The sequence below is a fragment of the Rousettus aegyptiacus genome, unplaced genomic scaffold, assembly GCF_014176215.1.
Source record: "Rousettus aegyptiacus isolate mRouAeg1 unplaced genomic scaffold, mRouAeg1.p scaffold_m13_p_7, whole genome shotgun sequence".
Classification (NCBI taxonomy): Eukaryota; Metazoa; Chordata; class Mammalia; order Chiroptera; family Pteropodidae; genus Rousettus; species Rousettus aegyptiacus.
In genome coordinates, this window is record NW_023416310.1 from 38,219,565 (window position 1) to 38,241,396 (window position 21,832).

Here is a 21,832-nt window from a genome sequence, read left to right on the forward strand (position 1 = left end):
ACATAAATTTTTAAAGAAAATGGGTTTACTAACCAAAACCAAAGGAAAGTTTACTCTTAAGATAAACCACAATTCTACTTGCCCATTGCCATTAAGACTAGATGTCAATACCTCCAAGCCTATGTAGAGTCCAGGGCATTCAGATGGCTTATACTGTTTTGAGTGTTGTGTGCTATTGGATAATAGGAGGCAGAAAGCAAGGTATGTCCCGCCCCCCCCCCCATTTTCAGAGGGAGTAATGGGCCTTGGATGGGGTCATGTACAGAATGGAGACTCCAGGTGGGTAAGCATGGCAATGATAGAGCCACGATTACAACTTCGGGTTGCCAGCTCAGAAACTCAACACCATTCATCAGTCTAGTCCAAAAACTTCAGGAGTCCACCTCCAGCATAGCCTGTCAGAGGGAAAGGAAAATATACTCTCAAAGAGGCCGAAAAATAAAAAGAACTCAGCAAATAAGGCAAAGTGGCTACAGGCAAATCCACACAAAGGGGATAGCTTTAAAGGAAAAACTCTCGTGTTCCTGAGTTCTGAGTTGTGGGTAAGTTTCTGAAGAGGTGTATTTGCATTCTGGTTTTTCCCCTTTGTGTGAGGACATAAGTAACAGGTAAAACCAGGCACTCAGAAATAAGGGCATGAGGAACTCAATGCAAATCTTAGAGCCGAAAGGCAGATAATCCACATGCCTCTCTACAGGCTTTCATGGTATCTGAGAAGAGGACCAGTCAGCAGGCAGAGAGGAGCAGAAGGGAAGCAAGGCAGCAGAAGTTGCTTGTTTGCATTGGTGTCTCAGGAAATTCAGGGAACTATCATTAGGGGGAAAAAGTCAGGCAAATGACTTCCTCTGGGACCATCCTCAACAGGAATATCTGGTTTGCTGTTGCTCTGTGAGGCTTCCTGCTGTTCTGCTCCTATTCCAGGGATGACCTTGCCCATGTAGGGTCTAAATAGCTGTTACACACAGCAACTACAGCCCTACCTGGCCCCAAACAGTCCAAGTCAACCCACGTCCATTCAAAAAACTACAGGTGAATCAAAGGTTGACCGGCAAGAAAAGAAATGGCAGCAGAAGAGCTGACACAGCAGGTCCAATAAGAGTGAAGCCCAATTAGTACATCTCCAAACAGAGAAAGGAACTTGTGATCAAAAAGGAAAATGAATAAGATTTCATCTCGCACGGAAAAATACTGTGCAACCTAAATGGACTATTAAGTGGAATAATCCTCACAACCGAAAGCTGTATACTATTTCAATCAATCCTCCCTTTGGTTCATTGCTATTTCACCAGTTTGACCTCGAAATTAAATATCCGGAGTAACAAGTTTCGGGTCATGTTATTGGCAATATGGATTCTCTAACAGGATGTGATGAGGACTCAAGATTCAAATTAAGGGGATATTTCTCTTAAATCCTGTCTAGAGAAAGGAGCAGATTGTGGGATCTATTTATGTAATTTGAGATGAATTTTGTTTGATGAGTAACACTTTTTTATGCCCTTTTCGCTTTAAAAAGTATCTCCCAGCAAGTCTTGGTCTCTAAGTTTATTTCTACCATCAGAGGGGTGAATTAAAGAGGAATCCTTCCAGGTAGTAACCTAAATGTTCTGTCCTCAGCATGCCGCTTGAATATGGGACATGCTTACATGCTCCCCACTAGGACTGGCACCCAAACAAGCTGTTGATTTTTCTTAAATCCTTTTGTAATGTACACTTTTCTGTCATTCCTATTCTTCCTTCTGAATTTAATAGGTCACTGGGGAGAGACCTACAGCTTGAATTCTTTTGTACAGGAACTGGAGGCTTGGGTTCCAGTTCTGGCTCAGCCACTGTGGTTTCAAGATTGGCACTCATTTTTTTTTTTAAGTCATGTGATCTTAGATCCTTCACTTAATATTTGGGCCTCTATTGCCCTGATCTGTAAAATGAAAGCTTGTTGTGGTTCCTTTCAGCTTTAGTCTATTCTTGTCCTACCTAATTTCTAGAATCACTAGAGAAATTGATTTCAACATGTGCATAAAAGTGCTCTATAAACCTTAAGTGTTTCATGAAAGCAGTTTTAAAAATATAAAGCAAGGGGAAAGGTAATGTGATTCACTAATAAGGTATCTTAATTTACACTAACATAGGAAGAAAACAATTACTGTTTCTGGATTTTGCTGAAAGTGAGAAGTTCTTTGGTTTCATGTAGCCCTGGTGGAGTGCAAACTGAAGAGTGCTGTCTCTACTAGGGAGTAAGAAAAAAGAAACGTGACATTATTGTTTCCCTGTTGGTTAAGAACTTGGACAAGATGGATCTTTGAAGGAGTATTTTCAACATACATTGTTTCTGAACCTCCAATTGAACTTAATAGCCAATATGTAAATTCCTGAAATCTGTTCCCTTACACTATACCCCAAAAGTAGCCACAGCTATGTGTCATTAAGCAGAGAGACAACAGCCTACAAAATACTTCCACTCTGGCCCTCTCTACCATTACTTTCTGGGGACATTAATTTGTAAAATAAGAATTCCTGATAGAAGGAAACATTAACACTGAGGAAATATATATATATGTTAGCATTAATAATCATCTTCTTCTACATTAACCTATCTAGCCCTCCCAACAAGAAAATCATGTCAGCATACACAAAACTGGAACGATACCTCTCAACACTTGGCTTGGCTCTAATACAAATGGTACTGAAAACTCCAAGGGCCCAGGAAACATGTTGCCAAGATTTAGACCACTCAATTAGGCCTCAGTAGAATGCAAGTTTGCTCCTTTTGCCTAAAATTTTCCTTTAAATGACCAGCAGTTTTGGTACTATCATTTATTTCTCCAGCAATTTCCAATATTCAAAAGGTTGGTTGCTGAGTGCTACAGAAGCTACTGAGTCTCTGCCATTATGGAGCCCAAAGTCTCACAGACATTTGTGTTTAGTGTGACAATTTGGACAGACCATGAAATTAATGTTCATAAACCTGGCTTGGTAAGGTAAGAGCAAATCTCGTAATTTGTCCCTACCTCCTCAAGCACCAAGGACTGTGTCCTCTAATCCGCACTCAGTGCATGCTGGGCAAACAATTAATCTCTCTGCAATTTGAAGTTCCACTCTCAGAAGAGGGCATGATGAGAACCTGCAACCAGATTTGTCAGTCCCTTCTGCTGCTTCCACCATTCAGTTAACCATGACCTTGACATGTCACATAGGGAGATGTCTTCACAGATTATCAATCCTGTGTGGGTTTATAAAGGTCCTAGCCTTAGCATAACGCCATTATTATATAATCAATTTCATAAATGAATTTTTATTTTCTTTAAGCTAAAAATGGCATGGGGCAAGAGATGGGCTCTTTTGTTTGTTTTGTTTTGATTTTTAATAAGGGATTTTTCTTTTCTAAAAGAGGGGAGAAAATAAAGATATCCTTTACCTACTCCCTCTCTCCTCCCTCACTTCCCCCCTCCCACTTCTAGAGATATCCATTTATTTACAAACTGACTCTGAGAATAAATGAGAGGCGGAAGTGGATACACCGATTAGAAATGAAAGTGTAGTGAACACCAAGCACAGTTATCACAGCTGAAGTTGTCCAAAAAACCGTGTTTGTTCTGTTTCAGTCGGGTCTCCCTTTTGAAATGGCATCACTCTTTCTAGGGATCAGCAAGGACCCTCATGCGTTCAGGGAGGATGCTATCACAAAATCCCTAATGGTTTTAGGTTTCAACAACACAGAAGCGGAATGGATGCAGGGATAGTGTTTCTCCACAAAATAACTTGTCTGAAAGTCCCATCTCACTTTGATAGAAGGAATTCTCAAAAACTCATCAAAGCCACCTAGTCTGCCAGAGATATTCATCTGTCAAGGAAAAGTCACTAGAGAAAGATGGCGAGGAGGGACCCATGCTCCAAGCTCTCTCCTGAAGCACACGCAGCCATTGGCAGGAAGAGATAACTTTGTCCATCTTCACAAATGGATATCCTTGATCTATGTGTGTGCTAACTATATGTGTGTGTGCTCATAAACACTAATGGCTTGTGTGCTAACATAGGGGAAGATGCTCCCTTTGGTTAGTTACAGAGCTCAGCAGAATTAGCTCTGGACTAGATACCAAAATACCTGGCTTCTTGGCCCTCATGTCCTTGGGAAAGCCTTTAACCTTGATGACTCTCACTCTCCTCATCCTAAAGTGGAAGTTGTGAAGTCTGTCTCAATTAAGATCAGATGAAATAATGTACATGAAAGCACTGTATAAAGTATAACAGCATACTACTGGAAGGAATCGTTATTTATGATGAATAAGTGGGAAAAACCCAGATGCCAATTATTTGGTTATCTTCTCGCCAGGTAAGGTAATCCAGCCAGAGGGTGAGTACATACGCTATTCCCCACTTACGTGCATAGCCAATATGTAAATATTGTAAATATATGTAAATATATAATATACGGGTTTATTTATAAACCAATTTCAATATACTATATTGTTTCTAGTTATCTTTTAGATCTTGTGCCAATAGAAAACACCAAATTGAGAAAAGTTCTTTGCAAATTAACTGGGCCAGAAGGAATTTTTATCACCTGTTTGTTAACCTCGCTTATTTGTGTCACTAATTTTTTAAGGAATGAGGCATTATTATGGTTCCAATAGCATGTTCTGATGCAAACCTCTTTCCTCCTATAATTTCCCCCTTATAAAATCTCCAAATTTCCTGATGTAAATAATAAAGAAGTATTATGTTTGTCCGCATCAAGATATATTTGCCGAAGGTTTGGGAACCTAAAATTAGAATATTTAATAAGCAACTATTGACACATCACTTTCCTTGGGATTTACCATTAACAAAGTGACACTATTTTTCTCGAACTAAATTAAAAGACAAATTCAAATCCTGCATGGTAGCCACCAAAAGCATATATTTGAAAAACAGAAATCAGCGTGCCATATTATGCATTATTTAATGGTATGCAAATTATAATTCAGACAGTTAGGAAAACCACACTTCAGCATTAATAAACAGTAACACTACCACTACATTAATTATGATATTGCTATGATTTATTCCCAAGTTTTGCATTTTGATTCCCTTTGAAAATTTATGCCATCTGATAAGTAGTAACCTATTTCCCCTCTTGCACCTCCTACACATTCCTTAAATCTGTTCCTCCTACTCACTCAATGGGTGTCTGCAGCAAACAGTACAGAAATACAAAGTCACAAGTGGCTGCACTGTCATATAAGCATTAATAATCAAAGAACAAGCAAACGCCACCTAAAGCTCCAACATTTATTGTGTCAATGTTAAGCACACTTTTTAAAAGACAACATAGAATGTATAGAAACAAGGGGTTGGGGACTCATGCTCATTTTCCACAATACGGGTAATTAGGTTGGCTGGTTTCAAAAAGGCCAGGACGTCATGGTCCATGGGCCCTCTCTATGGGACTGATTCACTATTCCAAGGTGGGTCTGTTTTTTTGTTTTTACTTTTTATTAAAAAATATAAATAAAATGGCACTGCAGGCCCAGGCAGGAAGGACTCTGCAGGACTCTGTCTTCGCACACGGCTTCTTGGAGGCTACTGTCAGAAAACATCACAAACTAGCAGGATGACAGACCACGCAGATGTCGGCCGGGCGGCACGCGTCCACCCCGCCCCAGGGGGCTTCAAATTTTCTCAGAACTTAAGGGCTCTCGAGCTTCCATCCGAAAACTGCCACACATCTTGAGCTCTCTGGGAACTACGCCGAATGGGGGTGTGTGAAGAACCTAGAAAGAGGTTGGAGACAGAGGAGGGGGGGAAAAAAAAAGTACAGGTGTGACTTGGCCCAGTGATTTTCTGTTCTCTAACTAGCTTTTTACGATTATAACTTAAATCAACCACAGAGCCACTAGCGTCTTCAACATGATTTTAAACTCACTATTCCTCCCCACAACCCAAATCTCTCACCTCTGAGTGCCTTTCCCATGAGCTCCCTCCCTGCTTTCCCCCAAAGGACCCGGACCCCCTACCCAATCATGTGATTGTCCTAATAAACTTGGGACACACCTGGAAGGAAACACTTTCCTTTATGACTGAGAAAACTGAGTAGGAAACAGTCCTTTGGTTGAGGAGAACAGGGGAGGGAGAAGGGAAGGGGACATTTCCTTAAAATAATAATAAAATTATAAAGAAACAAAAAATCAAAATTGATGTAAAAGCAGCACAACGAAAACATGAAATGTCATCAAGTTCAACGTCAAAGCAGCCAACGATTTACAAGAGGCGAACAAATCTCTGAAGAGGAAACCAGAACCCAAAATAGTTGCTCCCAAATTGCACCAAAAACTGCCTGTAGTTTCTTTCAAACATGCAGTTTTCTTTTCTTTTCTTTTTTCCTTTTTTTTTTTTTTTTTTTTTTGTAAGGGGGAAAGGCAATGGTGAAGGGAAGAAGGGAGTGGTTATTTTCCTCCGGGGTTCCTCCCTTGCTGTGTACATTGACTTGAAGCAGCAGAACTGGGAGTCCGGATGTGCCGAGGAAGAGGGCTACCACAGTGGCATTCCAGGTCTTGTTGCCATGGCGACCTGAAGCAGGGGCCTGGGGCCTCCTCTCCCCTGACTTGACTCCGCAGGAGGCCCAGGGTCTGGAGCTCAGCTGCTCTCACGAATTCCCCCCTGAGCAGTAGAGACCTGGGCTGAGGGGCCTGCTGTGTCCAGGTGGGCTCTGGAAATTCTGTTCCCAGTCCAGCCCTGTCTTTGTCGTTGAGGCCCCTTTAGCTGATATCCCCATCAAACTTTTTTGTCAGACCTGCTACCAATATTTAAAAGCCCTGACAGGCAAAGATAGCATGGGCATGTACCCCATTCCCTGTTATTTAAAAGCACAGCCTCCTATGGGTTAAGAGGGTCCTGCTTTAGAGGATATTTTGGAGAAATCACTTAGATTGCCTTTTCTGCTGTTTCATAAAGACCTGATATATGTTTCCTTTTGCCAGTTTACAGAAAGGAAAAACAGTATTTGGATCAACCATTGAGTTGTGTTCAGCCAAGTTTAGGTTTTGAGTACAATGACCCATGTGAACTGTATCGGTCTCCTTTCCCACTTGAAAGGGTGGAATTAATTGCATCCCATGACCATAGATGACACTGGGAAATAGAGAGAGAGAGAGAAACAGGCCCATCCCCCTAAAGGCTGATTCACTGGCCATGTGTTTTACTAAATGAAACAGCGGGCTAATGGGATAATAAGATGACAGCGAACGAAAGCTCATACCCAACAGTCCGTGTCTACAATTTGTAGCAATAGCAGCCCTGGAAAAAAATGTATGTAATCCCAGTTCTGCCTATGTGTTCTGATGTCCACTTCTCCAAAAATGTGTTCTTTATTCTTAATTGGAAAAGCCGTAGGGCCTTAGAAGACACTTAGGAAATTTTGCTTAAGTGGCTCATGCCTTTTAAAAGTTAAAAGTCTTTTTGAAAACATTTTTCCAAGCAGGTTTAAAGAACACTGTCAATCCCATCCTCATATCAGCAAAATTCACACAATTTTTCTTTTTTAAATGCAAAGTTGTCTGGGGAATCAAAAAAAGAAAAAAGAAAAAGAATGAGATGGGTACATTCTTGAACACACCAGGCCCAGGGACAATGGAGTAACAGAATCATAATGAAGAACGCACTATTACAACATGGTCATAAGAAGTGTGTGTGTGTGTGTGTGTGTGTGTGTGTGTGTGTGTGTGTGTGTATGTGTGTGTGTGTGTGTGTGTAGAGAGAGAGAGATGAGGTTTAAAAATGAAAACATTGTATCTGCTCCCTTATTCTCTATGAGTAAAGTGTTTGAAACAGGATAGAATGGGGCCTGAGGCTTCTCAACTCCTTTTCAGGAAGGCCTGAAATATCCCAATATCTTTGAACAGACTTTGAGTGTCTGTGAATAAACCACCTCATTCCCTTGTTTCTCCAAATGAAATGGTATCTAACCCTCACTGCCACTTCCTTTCAAATTCTCACTTCAAGCATTATGAATATATACAGTATATACTTATTACGTATACAAAAATGGTATTTAAATAAACAGTTCTGTCACAGAATGCCGTGGGGAAAACTCGACTCCTTCACACTTCCTGCCATTGCTGGTACAAATGAAGAACCAAGCGTTTACCTCACTTCTTAACAACCTTTAATATGTGTTTGTCAGTCCTTCTGTAGGTCCTAAACGGGGAGGATGGTAAATGATCTCAGGATGGAGAAGTTCTTGCAATGGGAGAATTTCGGAATTCAAGTCTGTGAGAAATAGTACTTGCTGTATTCCTGTTTATTAAGTTGTTCTCAAAATGAAGATAAAAAGAAACATTTCTATGAGCGGCAGTCCAGGCATGTTGAAAACATTGTACCAGTATGTCAGGAGTGTCACATAACCTTACTTGAGAATTTGAAAAATGTTAATATTCTAAGTGTTTCCTCATTTTAAAAAGCTATCATGATTTCTTCCTACTGTTGGAAATGTTTTTCGTTATTTTATATTAAGATTTTTAATTTTAGGGCTCTGGATACAAGATGTCATTTATAAGTTATATTCTCGTTGCATAGGTTTTCATCCTTCTACTCTTCACTCAGCGTCAGAAATATTTTATAAGAGGGTTTCAATAAGTCAGGAGACTAAGTACCCTGAAGAACTTGTCTCCCAATAAATTTACTTAATTTTGGGACCATGTAAATCAAACATAATCTGTGATTTATCACCAGATGTTTGCATCCCTCCTCACTCCCCATCTGATTTAAGAAATTTGAACATACAAGTATACAGTATCCACCATTAATTCTGTCTGTCAGGATGCAAAACCTAATTACACTAAAAGCATCACATACTGAGAAATTAATATGAATACTGTATATAAAAGTGCATAGCTACACTCATAGCTCCTAATAAAAGGGTAATAGGGACACAAAGCAGTTCATGGACATTTAATATGGTGGAGCAGAATTCACCACGTCTAAAACTGGCCTGGCACTGGGGAATGTTTCTAAAACACGTATATCTCCTTTCAGTTCACTACCAAGTTCTACAAGGTACCACTTCCCTAGCCCATCCCAGCTCTTGTACAATGTTCTTCTGAAACTTCTCGTACCAGATTCCTCCCTTCCTTACTCTCTGCTTCCCAAATGGGCTTTAAACAACAACAACAACAAAAACCTACTTCTTTCTCTTTATTTTAGAAAGATAAAACTATTCTTGCCTCACTTAAAAGGCTTTACATGAAAAGGTCACCTCATAGGCACCAGGGCATAAGAACTGAGCCACACACGAAAAAAAAAAAAAAAAAAAAATGCTACCACAAGAAGACAACAGAATGGCTTTTGTTTTGGTTTTTACAAAAATAACGATGTCGTATCCATTCATCTACACTGAGAACGGGGAGACAGTATCACAGACATATGTGTTTTAATAAAGCAAATAGATGCTGCAACATGCAGTATTTGTAAAACTGACAACACACATTTCTAAGGAAGGGTTTTAAAAACAGACTTTCCTCTCCAAAGATATTTCACTTCATAAATATGTTTGGCCAAAATATACTTAATTGAAGGATATTCCCGCCGTAATCTACTATCAATCAAGAATACCCTATAAAAACACCTAAAAGATCTGTCCTGTCTAGGGTCCCTAGGATCTCAGAATCACAAGGCAAACCACCATACACTTCAGGAAATCAGATTTGACCACATCTGCTTAAATTCCTGGTTACTGCTTGCTCTCTTCTCTCTCTCTCTCTCTCTCTCTCTGCTCTCTCTCACCTGATGCCTTCATTTCTGGGCTTTTAGATTTGGGAGTTGGGGTTACTTTTTAAATGAGGAAAGACCATTATGTGGAAATAAAAAAGCTGATTTTAAAAAACCCTTTGTTTACATTATATTCTAAGGTAGGGCAGGTAAGGGAGAATAGAAAAGAACTTTGAAACAAGAACAGCAAAAAATCCAAAGGAAATAAAAGCCTAAGATTCTATTACCACAAAGTTTTTCATTTATATCTGAATGGATTAAGAGATGGAGGGAAAATTTTTAACATCAGCCTGAAAATGCCTTCCATTTCTTAAAAATTATTCTAGAACTATAAAGTCTAAAAACTATTTTCATGGTTTGAGATATGTCTATTTTAATATAGTAAGTACTTTATGTTCCTTTAGGGTATAATGCACGCATCAAAATGCCCACAGAAATAATCCTGAAAAAGACTGACTGGCCTTCTCTTAAAACCTGTTATTTTCTTGAAAGTAATTTACAGAGTGTGTCAAATGAGGACACAAGAAGCTTACATTGTGTACTTTAATTTTTTTTTTATTTTTTTCAATAAAGGGACAAAATGGGTGTATGAACAGGTTAATGCAGACAACTGCCAAAAAAACACAGACAGTGGTTTTTCCAATAGAACTTAACAAAGACCAGAAACAAATACAATAAAAAGCCAGGTTGTAATGACCTTTGGTCATCCAAATAAAAAAAAAATAAAAACAAAGAAAAATAAAAGATCAAATTAAGTGCCTCTGTTTTGAACAGGGCACATAAGCAATAATAAATAGTGACTCCCATAGTAAAAGATAAAATTTCAAGTTACGACAAACAGCTTTCATTACAGGAATAGAAAAGGCCAATAACAAAATATTCTGCATTGCCATTTACAAAAAAGTATTGACTAAAGCGGGCTTTCTCTTTAATATGCTTTGCATATGAAATTCTTTCCAATCTAAATATAAAGCACCATTTAGTTTTTGGCAATGAAAAAAACTGCAAAACATTGTGGTTTTTTTTTTCCTTTTTTTCTTTCTTTTACTGCATATGAAGGTAAGATGCTGGAATGTAAGGGTGATAGAAGGAAAGGGACAAAAAGCACACTACATAACAAACCAACGTTATTAGCTTGCAGTACTGCATACAGTATGGCAGCAGGAAAAAGGAACAAAAAAGGATATGTACAACCCCTATGACAGCCATCGGTGTGACATTCTAGCAGGTTCCCCCAAACCGCCATTATATGGCTTCTCATCTGTACAATGTCACACTTTTTTGTTTCTCTCTTTTTTTTTTTTTTGAAGCATACAAATAATTTGCACTATATTATCCTGCCAAATTAAAAAAATATACTGTGGCAGCCTGTCTTTTTTTTTTCCACTACCAAAAAAGGTACATTGATACCTTTTAAGAGAACAAGCAACAGTTAAAAATACAAGCTTCAATATAAATACTATAGTGCCTAACACTAGATGAACATTTAATTCAAATACCATTCTAGAAATACAGAAAAAAGACCATAAATGTGTTTTAGCATAGGAATCAACATGAGTGTGCATTTTCCTATATTTAAGTACTATATAATCTTAAACCTTTCCCCAATGTATGTTTTTTTTACAACCTGAAGAGCGGTGTGTATCCAAGGCATAGAATTTCCACTACCATTTTTAAATGGATAACAAGTCTTGTAACACCACCAAGACAATGGAACCCTAAAATGCAGTTCCCCCCTAAACATAATGAAGTGTTTTTAAAAAAATTTTTTCTTAACATTTATATTTAAAAAAGTTTTGTACAAAAAAAAATCCTTGCACTGTAGAAGCGAAAGCAATCATTCATTTCTATGTTAAGTGTATTCTGTTTTCCATTCACAGCGCTTGCAATGTTGAGTCGGAGTAAGTAAGCTCATTAGTCAAGTAAATGGCTGGCAAAGTTTTTTTTAATTTTTAAAAAAATGCTCATCAATGAGATTGTGTTCAATTCTTTTTTTTTCAGCATTCTTGCAACTTTTCCCTTAAGTATAGACCTGTAAACTGGGAAAATTGTACAGTGCACTTAATTGTCCTATCTGAGCAGGTTTATTTTATACTCAACCTCTGTATCTCTGATTAGAGAAAAGATACAGATATTACAGGCAGAGTCAAGTGCTATTTGAACACCAACTGGGGCAGATGCTAGCTTAATAAAAAAGAAAAAAGTCAAAAAATAAAATAAAAACAATGAATCCTCTTCCATGTTAACACAAATAGCACACAGTGTATGGAAAAGAAATGAAGTACAACTTTTAGGGAGCACAGACATATATACTGCTACTCTTAAAATTCTTTCTCTCCTTTTTTAAGAATGTCACATTTAAACGCAAGTCTTAAGAATTCATAGTTAATCATCATTGTATCAATATTAGCTTATACACCTGTTCTAGTTTAAAATGGCAAATAGTACCACGTTGTGCTAATAAATTACATATTTTTTTCCTCTGTTATCCTCTGTCAAGCCTTATTGTTAGCCTCTTCTTTTTCATATGGTACACGAGGTCTTAAAGTTTATCGTCTGATTGTCCCTTTGACAACCAAGTGAATCTGGATCTATTTCTTTTGGTGCCAGAATTTTTTTGAAAGACATTTTTTAAAACAAGTATCTTCATGAAATGAAATCCTTACTCATGTATTTAATCACGTTCCAGGGCTTTTGCACGTTGCACATTCAATGTAATCATCATTTAAAAAAAATAAAACTTTGGGCAAAACAGCCCATTTCTTTTAAGCTCTCACCGGGAGCAAAATAGCTTTTATACTGGTATAATCAGTTTTGCTTACAAGATTAAACGAAAGGGAAAATGATGATTAACTAGGACATAATGGGTCATATTTTTAGGTAGCCATTGTTGTGAGAAATACAATATAGAATTATATGCTAGGTCCTAAGGTTTATTACCTTACCCAATGCTGAATTAAGCTACAAGTTTATAACAAGTAGAAAGAACCATCAACGTGGTTTTAATAGATCCAAGGCACTCATATTTTAAAACCAAATGATAGAATAAACTTTTGTTTTTCTGTTAATTTGTCAATTCAAGGCCTTTTTTTCTCTCCAATTGATACATTTAACCCTTTAGAGACAGATGTTTAGCTCATAGAGATTTTCTTTCAGCGCTATCTATTCTGTCTCTAGAAGGTTAATCCAAAGACTGTTTTTCCTCCTCACATTATAAAATAAAACTGTACATGATATGTATTACAGAATGTATGCAGCATGGTCTTTTTCTCTCTCTCTCTCTTTTTCTCTCAGAACGGAACTGGAAACAGCAACATTTTTGCTCAGCAACGAATCGGGGACAATTTAAAATAGCCATAACATACCATACATGCTGTCTAAATTAAAAAAAAAAAAAAAAACATACACAACATGTAAATTATTGCACAAGAGAAAGGCTCAAAGTTTGCGTAAAATGCAATAGTATTGCCCCATACAGATCATGCATTCAAACGGTGAGAACATAAAGGAAAAAAAAAAAGAGAAAGAAAAAGAAAAAAGAAAAAGAAAAAAAAAACAGGTGTGCTGGTGACAAGCACTCTCATATTCTTAGCTTCCGTTATTTCTGTTTGTTCGTTTGTTTGTTTAAATCACATGGGACTAGAAAAAAATCCTACAGGGAGTGGGGCTGGAGGGCGATGGGACAGGGTGGGTGGTGAAAAAAGGAGGTGTCAGGTGGGAGTGAGGGAGGGGTATTAATATACCTCTATTCAGTTTTTATATCATTATTCAACACTCGATCACTGTGCCATTTTTTCATGTGTTTCTCCAGGGTACTGTACACGCTAAAAGGCATCTTACAAATTTCACATTTGTAAACGTCCTTCCCCACCTGGCCATGCGTTTTCATGTGCCTGGTGAGCTTGCTACTCTGGGCACAGGCATAGTTGCACAGCTCGCATTTATAAGGCCTTTCGCCCGTGTGGCTTCTCCTGTGGACAGTGAGATTGCTACAGTTCTTGAAGACTTTCCCACAGTACTCACAAGTGTCGCTGCGTCTGCCCTCTTTTGAGCTGGGCCTGCCCGGGCCCGGACCACTAATATGGGGCGTGCTCCCTCCACTTCCCGTGCCGCTGCGCCCCGAGATCCCTCCATCCAGCTCCCCGGGCGGCGTGGAGAAGCGCAAGCTCCCGTTCTCCGAGGAGTGCTCCGACGAGGAGGCGAAAGGCGATTGTCTGGAGTCTCCGAAGCTAAGGAAGGGATCTTTGAGCTGCCTGGAGGCTGCGTAGCCGGCGAGCCACTGCGAGTACACGTTCTCGGTGTTGGGCATCGCGGCCGGGGGCAGGTCGAACTCCTTCTCGAGCTTGATGCGCTTGGAGAAGGGGCTCAGCGAGCTGGGGCTGCCCAGCAGCAGCTTTTTGGACAGGCCCCCCGAGGCCGACTCGCCCGGGGAGCAGCCGCGGCCGTTAACAGTGCCATCGTCTATGCGGTCCGACTCGCCGGCCACCGAGTCTTCGTCGCAAGTGTCCCTGTGGCCCTCGGCCTCGGCCAGGTGGCCACGCTTATGCTTCTCGCCCAGGACCTGGTGGAAGGCCTCGCTGAAGTGCTGCATGGAGCTGAGCACCATGCCTTGCATGACGTCGGGCAGCGCGCGGCCCTCGTCGCCCACGCCCACCACCGCGCCGCGCGCGCTGTTCTCGTGGTGGCGCGCAGCCTCCAGGCTCAGCCCGAAGCCGTAGTCCGCCCTCTCGCTCTCCGTCAGCTCCTCCTCCTCCTCTTCCTCCTCTTCTTCCTCTTCCTCGTCGTCCTCCTCTTCCTCCTCGTCCCCGTTCTCCGGGATTAGGCTGGGGTCGTTCTCGCTCTTGAACTTGGCCACCACGGACTTGAGCGCGCTGCTGGCACTGCCCACCAGGTCACTGGTGCCGGGTTCCGGGGAGCTGGCGGTGGAGAGGCCGTCGTCGGACTTGACAGTCATGGGGGACGACTTGTGCATGTGCGTCTTCATGTGGCGCTTCAGCTTGCTGGCCTGCGTGCATGCGTGGTCGCACAGGTTGCACTTGTAGGGCTTCTCGCCCGTGTGGCTGCGCCGGTGCACCACCAGGTTGCTCTGAAATTTGAACGTCTTGCCGCAGAACTCACAGGACTTGGACTTGACCGGGGGCTGGGAGGGAGGAGGGGCGGATTGCAGAGGAGGGAGGGGGGGCGTCGCCAGGAAGGGCGGCTTGCTACCTGGCTGGAATGGTTGCAGTAACCTTTGCATAGGGCTGGGCCGGCCTGGGGACAGCGGTGGGCTAGACGTGTTCCCTGCCAGCTCTCTAAGTCTCCTAGAGAAATCCATGGCGGGAGGCTCCATAGCCATTGGGTTCAACCGCAGCACCCTGTCAAAGGCACTCGGGTGATGGGTGGCCAGGGCCATCTCTTCCGCCCCCAGGCGCTCTATGCGGTGGGGGTCCAAGTGATGTCTCGGTGGTGGACTAAACAGGGGGGGAGTGGGTGGAAAGCGCCCTTCTGCCAGGCCGGAAGCCTCTCTCGATACTGATCCTGGTATTCTTAGCAGGTTAAAGGGGTTATTGTCTGCAATATGGATCCCATGGAGAGGTGGCTGGGAAGGACATTCTGCACCTAGTCCTGAAGGGATACCAACCCGCGGGGTCAGGGGACTTCCGTGTTCGCTTTCTAAGTAGATTCTTAATCCATGAGTGTTCTGTGCGTGTTGCAAGAGAAACCATGCACTGGTGAATGGCTGTTTGCAAGTTGTACATGTGTAGCTGCTGGGCTCATCTTTACCTGCAAAATAATACAACACCAACATCAATGTTTAATCACCGAAGAGGGCATCAGCAATTGCTTATTTATGTTCCACTTCAGCCTTTCCTGCCCTGAGCCCTCAACCCCAAGGCCTGAGCCCTGCCTGACCTATCCCCTTATGCCTAGATGGTGCCTGGCGCACCTAGTGGTTGGTGTCCAGTAAGTATTTGTCGAATCAGTCTTCCTGAGAGTTTTAAATCCAGTCTCCAAAGCAGAAAAATCTAGGTCAATTCAAGCTTGAGGTTAACAATCCCTACAGTCTAGAGAACCTCAGCAAACATCTTCTAAACCTTCCAGTCTTTCACTAGCTGTGGTTTAGGGAAGCCATTCATTTCTGTGCCTCTGTTTTCTCATTTGTTAAGTGAGGGACTTGGACAAGGTGACCTAAGGGAAACCTTTCTGCTCCCTAAATCCCATTGTTCTATTCCCCCTCTGGATGGCAGGTGAACTTTCTAAATAGGCAATCATTTCATAGAGATATCAAAAAAGAGAAGGTCAACTCATTATAATTCTCTGTAGTCCTAGAGATGCTTTTAATCTTAGCCCGAAATACACTAATGTTGATATTGTTAAAAATGACAAGGTACTCAAAAAATAATTCCATGGAAGAGAGACTAGCAACATCCTCACATCCCAGCCTGTGTGAGGGTCAGTGAGTCCCAGTTCTGGTTCCAAGACACCCCACAAGGACTCCCATTTTTATCTCAAGGGATGTTGTGAAAATCTCAAAAGAGAAATTTAATTCGGATTTAACCAACAGGCCATATCAAATCTTTAGGAGTTTTCCCCCAAACAAATGCAAGCCTAGAGTTAGTAGGAGAGGCTGATGCCAACTTAAGCAGACACAGCATCCTAGTTTAAGAACAGTTAAAGCAGCCAGCACCATGACCAGCAGCAGGCTGAGAAATGCTACTCTATCCTCCTCCTCATTATTTTGAGAGGCTAACAACGTGAACCAAATTATACAACATCCTGTGCCCTCGGCTGAGCCTCGGCTCCAGTTGAGAAAGAAACAGAAAGATACAGTTCAGCTAGTCAACTCTTTGGCTAGTAGCCAAGCCGTCTGGAGAGGGGCCCTGCTTAAGTCACATTATTTCTCTCTCCTTGAAAAGAATCCGAGAGTGGTAAATGCCACTTTGGCAAAGAGGGGCCAGCTTGACTTCGCAATCATTCATTTTTGGAGATAGCTAAATTAAAAAACATATATACACCAAGGGAGTAACTAATAGTTTACCACTCAACTGCGGCATTAAAAAGGGCTCGAATACTGGTGGCCGAAGGACAGAAAAAAAAATAGATAACCTCCCAGGGATTCCAATAACAACAGTGTATAAAACACAAGTGAGAAATAACAAACTTAAGCCCCTCTCTTAAAAGAGGGGTCAGAGGAGTTCCTTAAAGCCCCAGCTAGTAACTTTTTAAAGGAAAAAATTTACCAAAGAGGTAGAATGGGAAGGAGGAATTAATCAATTATGATTCCTCCATTTAGCAAGTCAGAAAGAAAAGCTGGCAGTCTTCTTAGGAGCCCCAAACACTTATATTCCAAAACAAGTCAGTCTCCCAAAACAAGCCAGCCTTGCTCAAGCACTTGTCTGAATAATGGACTCCCCGCCCTGACCTTGTAATTTATTTTACAATGCATTTATTATAATCTCACTCAATATATCCCACTCCTGGGTAAATCTCTTTAACGAGATTAGATGATAAGATACCAAAATTAGGTTTCAAACATTTGCCTAATGTGGGGGGGGGGGGCGGGGAAGCAGAAAGATTTTAAAAGAAAACGCTGACATTAGTATCACATTATCTGCCTATTTTTGTTTGCCTTCTCTCTTCAAAGGGAAATAAAAGGCATCATTGAGAGTATTTTCATAAATTTTTTTTTTGTTACTGAACAATGAGTTGGGTCCTAAATAGACAGGAAAAAAAATCTATCCGGTTCCCTGTAACTACTGTGACCCTCTGTGGCTTTCTCCCTTGCCTCTCTAGGACTCTGTGTTATTATCATACATTTCGTCTGACAATCTGAATTGGGTAAGTAAAAAGGAGATTTGTCAGCTGAAGCAAACCCTTAACACTTTCATCATTCCTAATGTCTTAAAATTATATTTTACCTGATAATATTCTTTTGAAACCCAGGACTGGACCCATAATTAGTGATGCTGGTTTTGCATGCACCATGAATGTGACCATTGATAAATGCCAAGATCTATATAGTACTACATTGAGGATCTCACCTGTGTCCTTTCAAAAAGCCTTAACTGAGAAAAGTCCCTTTTATTTTGCTTCCCTGAGCTTCCTAAAATTTTGTTTTCAGAGCCAGCGATGTGATCATGCTACAGTATGTTAACACTGCTGTTACCCTCCTCTCTCTTTCATACATCAGGTCAGAGAAAATGGCATTTTAACTTCTAATGAACATACAACATACAGTTTTTACTATCGCATTTTAGTATTCCCATCAACTAGATATTCTAGATCATGAGGGCAGCTAGTGTAATCACAATGTCAATGAGAAGGGCTGTTACGATTGAGACTAAAGATTACATGGAAAGAGCTGCTTTGAAACTGGTAATTATTACCAGTCCACTAATAGCAAATGATGCATTACAGTTTCACCATATAATCTGTATTTCACTCAGCTCATGCCAGTGCACCATATTATATTACAGTGCTCACAGATTCTAAATTCCTAAACTGCAGTCATCAATAAACGTGTTACTTGCCACAATTTGTGAAATTACTTTGTTCATAACATCTTTGATGGTTTAGAAAGACCAGAATTGATTTCCTGCGTGGCAAAATTAGGGCTACATTGATTTATTGACTTGTAAAATATAATAATATTCTTCATTTACTCTGATGAAAATCAACTTCTCAATTTGAGAGCTTCATTGGGCAATCACGAGGATTGTTTTGATTTAGAGCAATAAACTGAGACCTGGCCCAAAGCATCTCAACGCTAAGCACTAAAATGGTTAAAATCAGCTATTAGCTCACTTGCTGGCTTTTATTTTATTTCATTTCATTGTATGGAAAGGAATGACCCCATTTCTGTTTTCAGGTGATTAAAAAGTCACATGATCTAAGCCTCAGGGTTTAGAAGAACAAGGAGGTCTGAAGCAGGGCCCCTGGCTCTACTATTTACTAGCTTGTGGCTCTAGGACAGTCATTTAATTTCTCTGAGCCTTAGGTTTCCTATCTGTAAAATGAGCATAAAAATAGTACCTTAAAGAATTGAGGCTCAAATGACAGACGTATATAAAAGCCGTCTGTAAACTATGAGGTCCAACTTGAACATGACTTTTCATTACTACCAGGCTTGATTAATTAGTTACCTAGCGTGATGAGTAACCACATTACACACTCAGAAGGGCATCCAAAGGAAGGTCAAAATCCAGAATCCAGGTCTTAATCCAAGCCAAGGGGGGGACCTGGTTAGAGGGAGCAATTTTCAGGACCCTGTCTACCAGCAGGGAGGCCACAAATGCTAAGTGTTCTGAAAGCCAAAGGCAGCTAGCAGGTTAAGACAGCTGTGTGGGGTGGGGGTTGGCTTTGCTCTAGAGCTTTCAGGAACCCCACAACCCATTTCCACATACCTTATTCTGGTCACTCCTAAACTGGTCTTGCCAGCATGGGCACCAGCAAACTAGGCACCCTCCCTTTGCGGGAAACAGAGAAGAAGACAGGAGTTCCGTACCAGGCTCCTCGTTTCCCATCCCTCAAACCAAACTCTCTGCCCTCGGGAGGATCAAGTGGAAGAGAAGGAACTAAACTGATTCCCAGGCCACCAGCCCTTGGCTACTCAGCTCCACCTTCCTCTCTGTTGCCCCACTCCATTCCTTTCCCTTCCCTCCAAGGGTGGCTCTGTTCCCACAGCCAAGTGTGGGGCCCTAGGCACCCCCAGCCAAACAAGAAGAGCTCTCCCCACCCAGTGAGCATGTAGGGACTTGAAACCATGAGTCCAACCCCCTAAACTCTGCAATCTGTGGCCTAACCCAGGCTTAGGCCTAGCTTGGCGGTGGGGGGAGCAAAGGAGGTGCTTTTAACCCCTGCACCGCCCAGCCCTCAGGATCCAAGGGCTTGTGAAATTTACACAAATAACTCTTTGTTACCTAGGATTACCTAGGAGTTAACAAAAATAAACAACTGGCTTTGAATTTGGTCTCAGGACTCATGCCCTGCCCTGCAGACACTATTCACCTTCCATCCAAAACCCTGTTGTTCCCTGTATAGCCTCGGCTCCTGTATCTTGCTCTTCTCTTTCCATGACACTTTCCCTTCCTTCCTCCTTCCTTCCTTCCTTCCTTCCTTCCATCCTTCCTTCCTTCCTTCCTTCCTTCCTTCCTTCCTTCCTTCCATACATCCTTCCTTCCTTCCATCCTTCCTTCCTTCCATCCTTCCTTCCTTCTTTCCTTCCTTTTCTTTCCATTTTTCATTTTCTTTCCATTTTTCATTTACTTTCAAAAGAAAAATACTTTTCTTAAATGAAAAAGATTAAATGTCACATCTCTTTTTTCCTTGAACTTGCTTTTTCTGTGTCTGGGATGGAATCAGGCCTCCCACCCATCCAATTCTTTAGCCATGCATGACTCATATATCATTTACTTCTACACAGAGAAACATACTACATTACCTTTTAAAACAACATCTTTCAAAAACATTTTTATAAACATACAAATCTAAATTTCATAAAAAGTTTCGCTATAAAAGTTGGCTTGAACGAGAAACTGGATGGTGGTACTGATGGTGGGGGTGGGGTGGGGGTGGTGGCATCTTTGAATTTAGCAAAAATGCTGTGCATTTTTCTCTAAAACTAGGAGAAAAACAAGTAGAAATTATATATGTATGCACATATATAATGCACCATGTATATATAAAAATACACCATGTTTAAATACACATGTAAATGCATATATAACATGCATAAGAATAACTCTGGAGTAACTCTAAACTGACTCCTTTTGGGTCTGGCCTCTGCTAAAAATGTATGTCATGGAATAATTCAAAGTCTAAAATGAGGCCATGGGAGTGATTGTCCAGCAACAAAATGGGCTCTGACCGCAGAGGCATATGCAGTCAGTCACCAGTCATGGAGCCAGACAGACCCTGGGGAGGAGACCCGCAGGGATGAGCTGCTGTCAGCTCCAAGCCTTCAGTGAAGAAGACAAGACAAAAGGGGAGGAAAGAAGCTGAGTGGAGTGGGGGAGTGGGTGCCAAGTGAGTAATGGAATAATACATATGCGGATGCCAATCTATTTTGGAAGTAACTCCTTTCAGTACTTAAAAAGTAAGGGTAATTTCTAGAAACTCTCATCTCTACACACATGGACATTTGTAGAAAAAAAAATAATGCTGAACTTACAAATACCCTGCGGGGCATATTCTGCACTCATCCCAGGCGTGGGGATTAGAGCTCCGTGTGCAGAACGAGGGGAGGAGAGGCCCCTCCAATGCAGAAGTTTATCTGTGAAAGAAACCCAAAATCAAGCACTGAAGTTATAAACAATGTGCATCGCAAACCACGTGATATCACATTTCAATTCCATTAAAATAGATTAACATCATTACAACAGCCTTGCAGATAGGTAACAGGCCCAAGGACTGTATCGAAAGAACAGTGCTGAGTTATTTCCCACGGTTTTAATTTTTAATTTCGGTCTTCTTTGACAAAAGGGAAGAGGTTTGTTTGAGGTCCTGAGGGTGGTTCTTTCATTCATTTGTTTGTGGGTTATTGTTTGATTATTGTTTTATAATAAGAAATGTGTAAATAGCAAGGGAAAATTAGTAATACTGTAGGTAGGCTGGTAAAATTGGTAATACAATGCGCAGGCTGGAGATTTATCTGCATGGCTGGTTTACATGCATACATTTACTTTATAGACAAGCCCAAGCAAAAAAAAAAAACAATATGCTAATAGGAAATGAGTGGATTTGTGAACCATTCCTTCTAGAAGAGCGTCCCATTCTGCCTTCCGTGGCCCACTGCCCTCTCTTCTCATGCTGTATTTATTAATGACAGCACCTTCAGTGACAAGGAAACCTTAGACATTTTAAGGCTGGGCCACACTCCAAAATTCAATCAATGGAGTACCCCAGATAGACATGGCTTCTTATAACACAAGGTGGTGCATAATAAAGATTAGACCTCTGGGGTTAGAATAACTGGCCAGGTCTCACCTTGAGGGTGAGGAATCTGACCATTATATGACAAGGAGAGAACCAGCACTCCAATAATAGTGGCACTCAGAAAAAGCGACCCACCCTCTCCATTCTACTGCATTTTGTTGCACTCCAGAGAGGAAAA

General features: G+C 41.1%; 1 protein-coding gene across 6 annotated transcripts in view; it reads right to left on the bottom strand.

Moving 5' to 3' along the window:
- Positions 1 to 5,251: 5,251 nt before the first annotated feature.
- Positions 5,252 to 21,832, bottom strand: part of BCL11A (BAF chromatin remodeling complex subunit BCL11A) — a 96,666-nt gene continuing 80,085 nt past the window's right edge. For 3 of the 6 annotated variants that reach the window (XM_016129653.2, XM_016129656.2, XM_016129658.2), the window contains exons 3-4: positions 20,891 to 20,992; positions 11,031 to 15,504 (exon numbers count right to left, since the gene is read on the bottom strand). In XM_016129653.2, the coding sequence (XP_015985139.1) occupies positions 13,484 to 15,504; positions 20,891 to 20,992 (2,123 nt within the window). In that variant the 3' untranslated portion in view covers positions 11,031 to 13,483. Of the gene's footprint in view, positions 5,748 to 11,030; positions 15,505 to 20,890; positions 20,993 to 21,832 lie in introns of those variants that run through there. The other 3 variants (XM_016129659.2, XM_016129660.2, XM_016129654.2) reach the window with 3 other exon arrangements.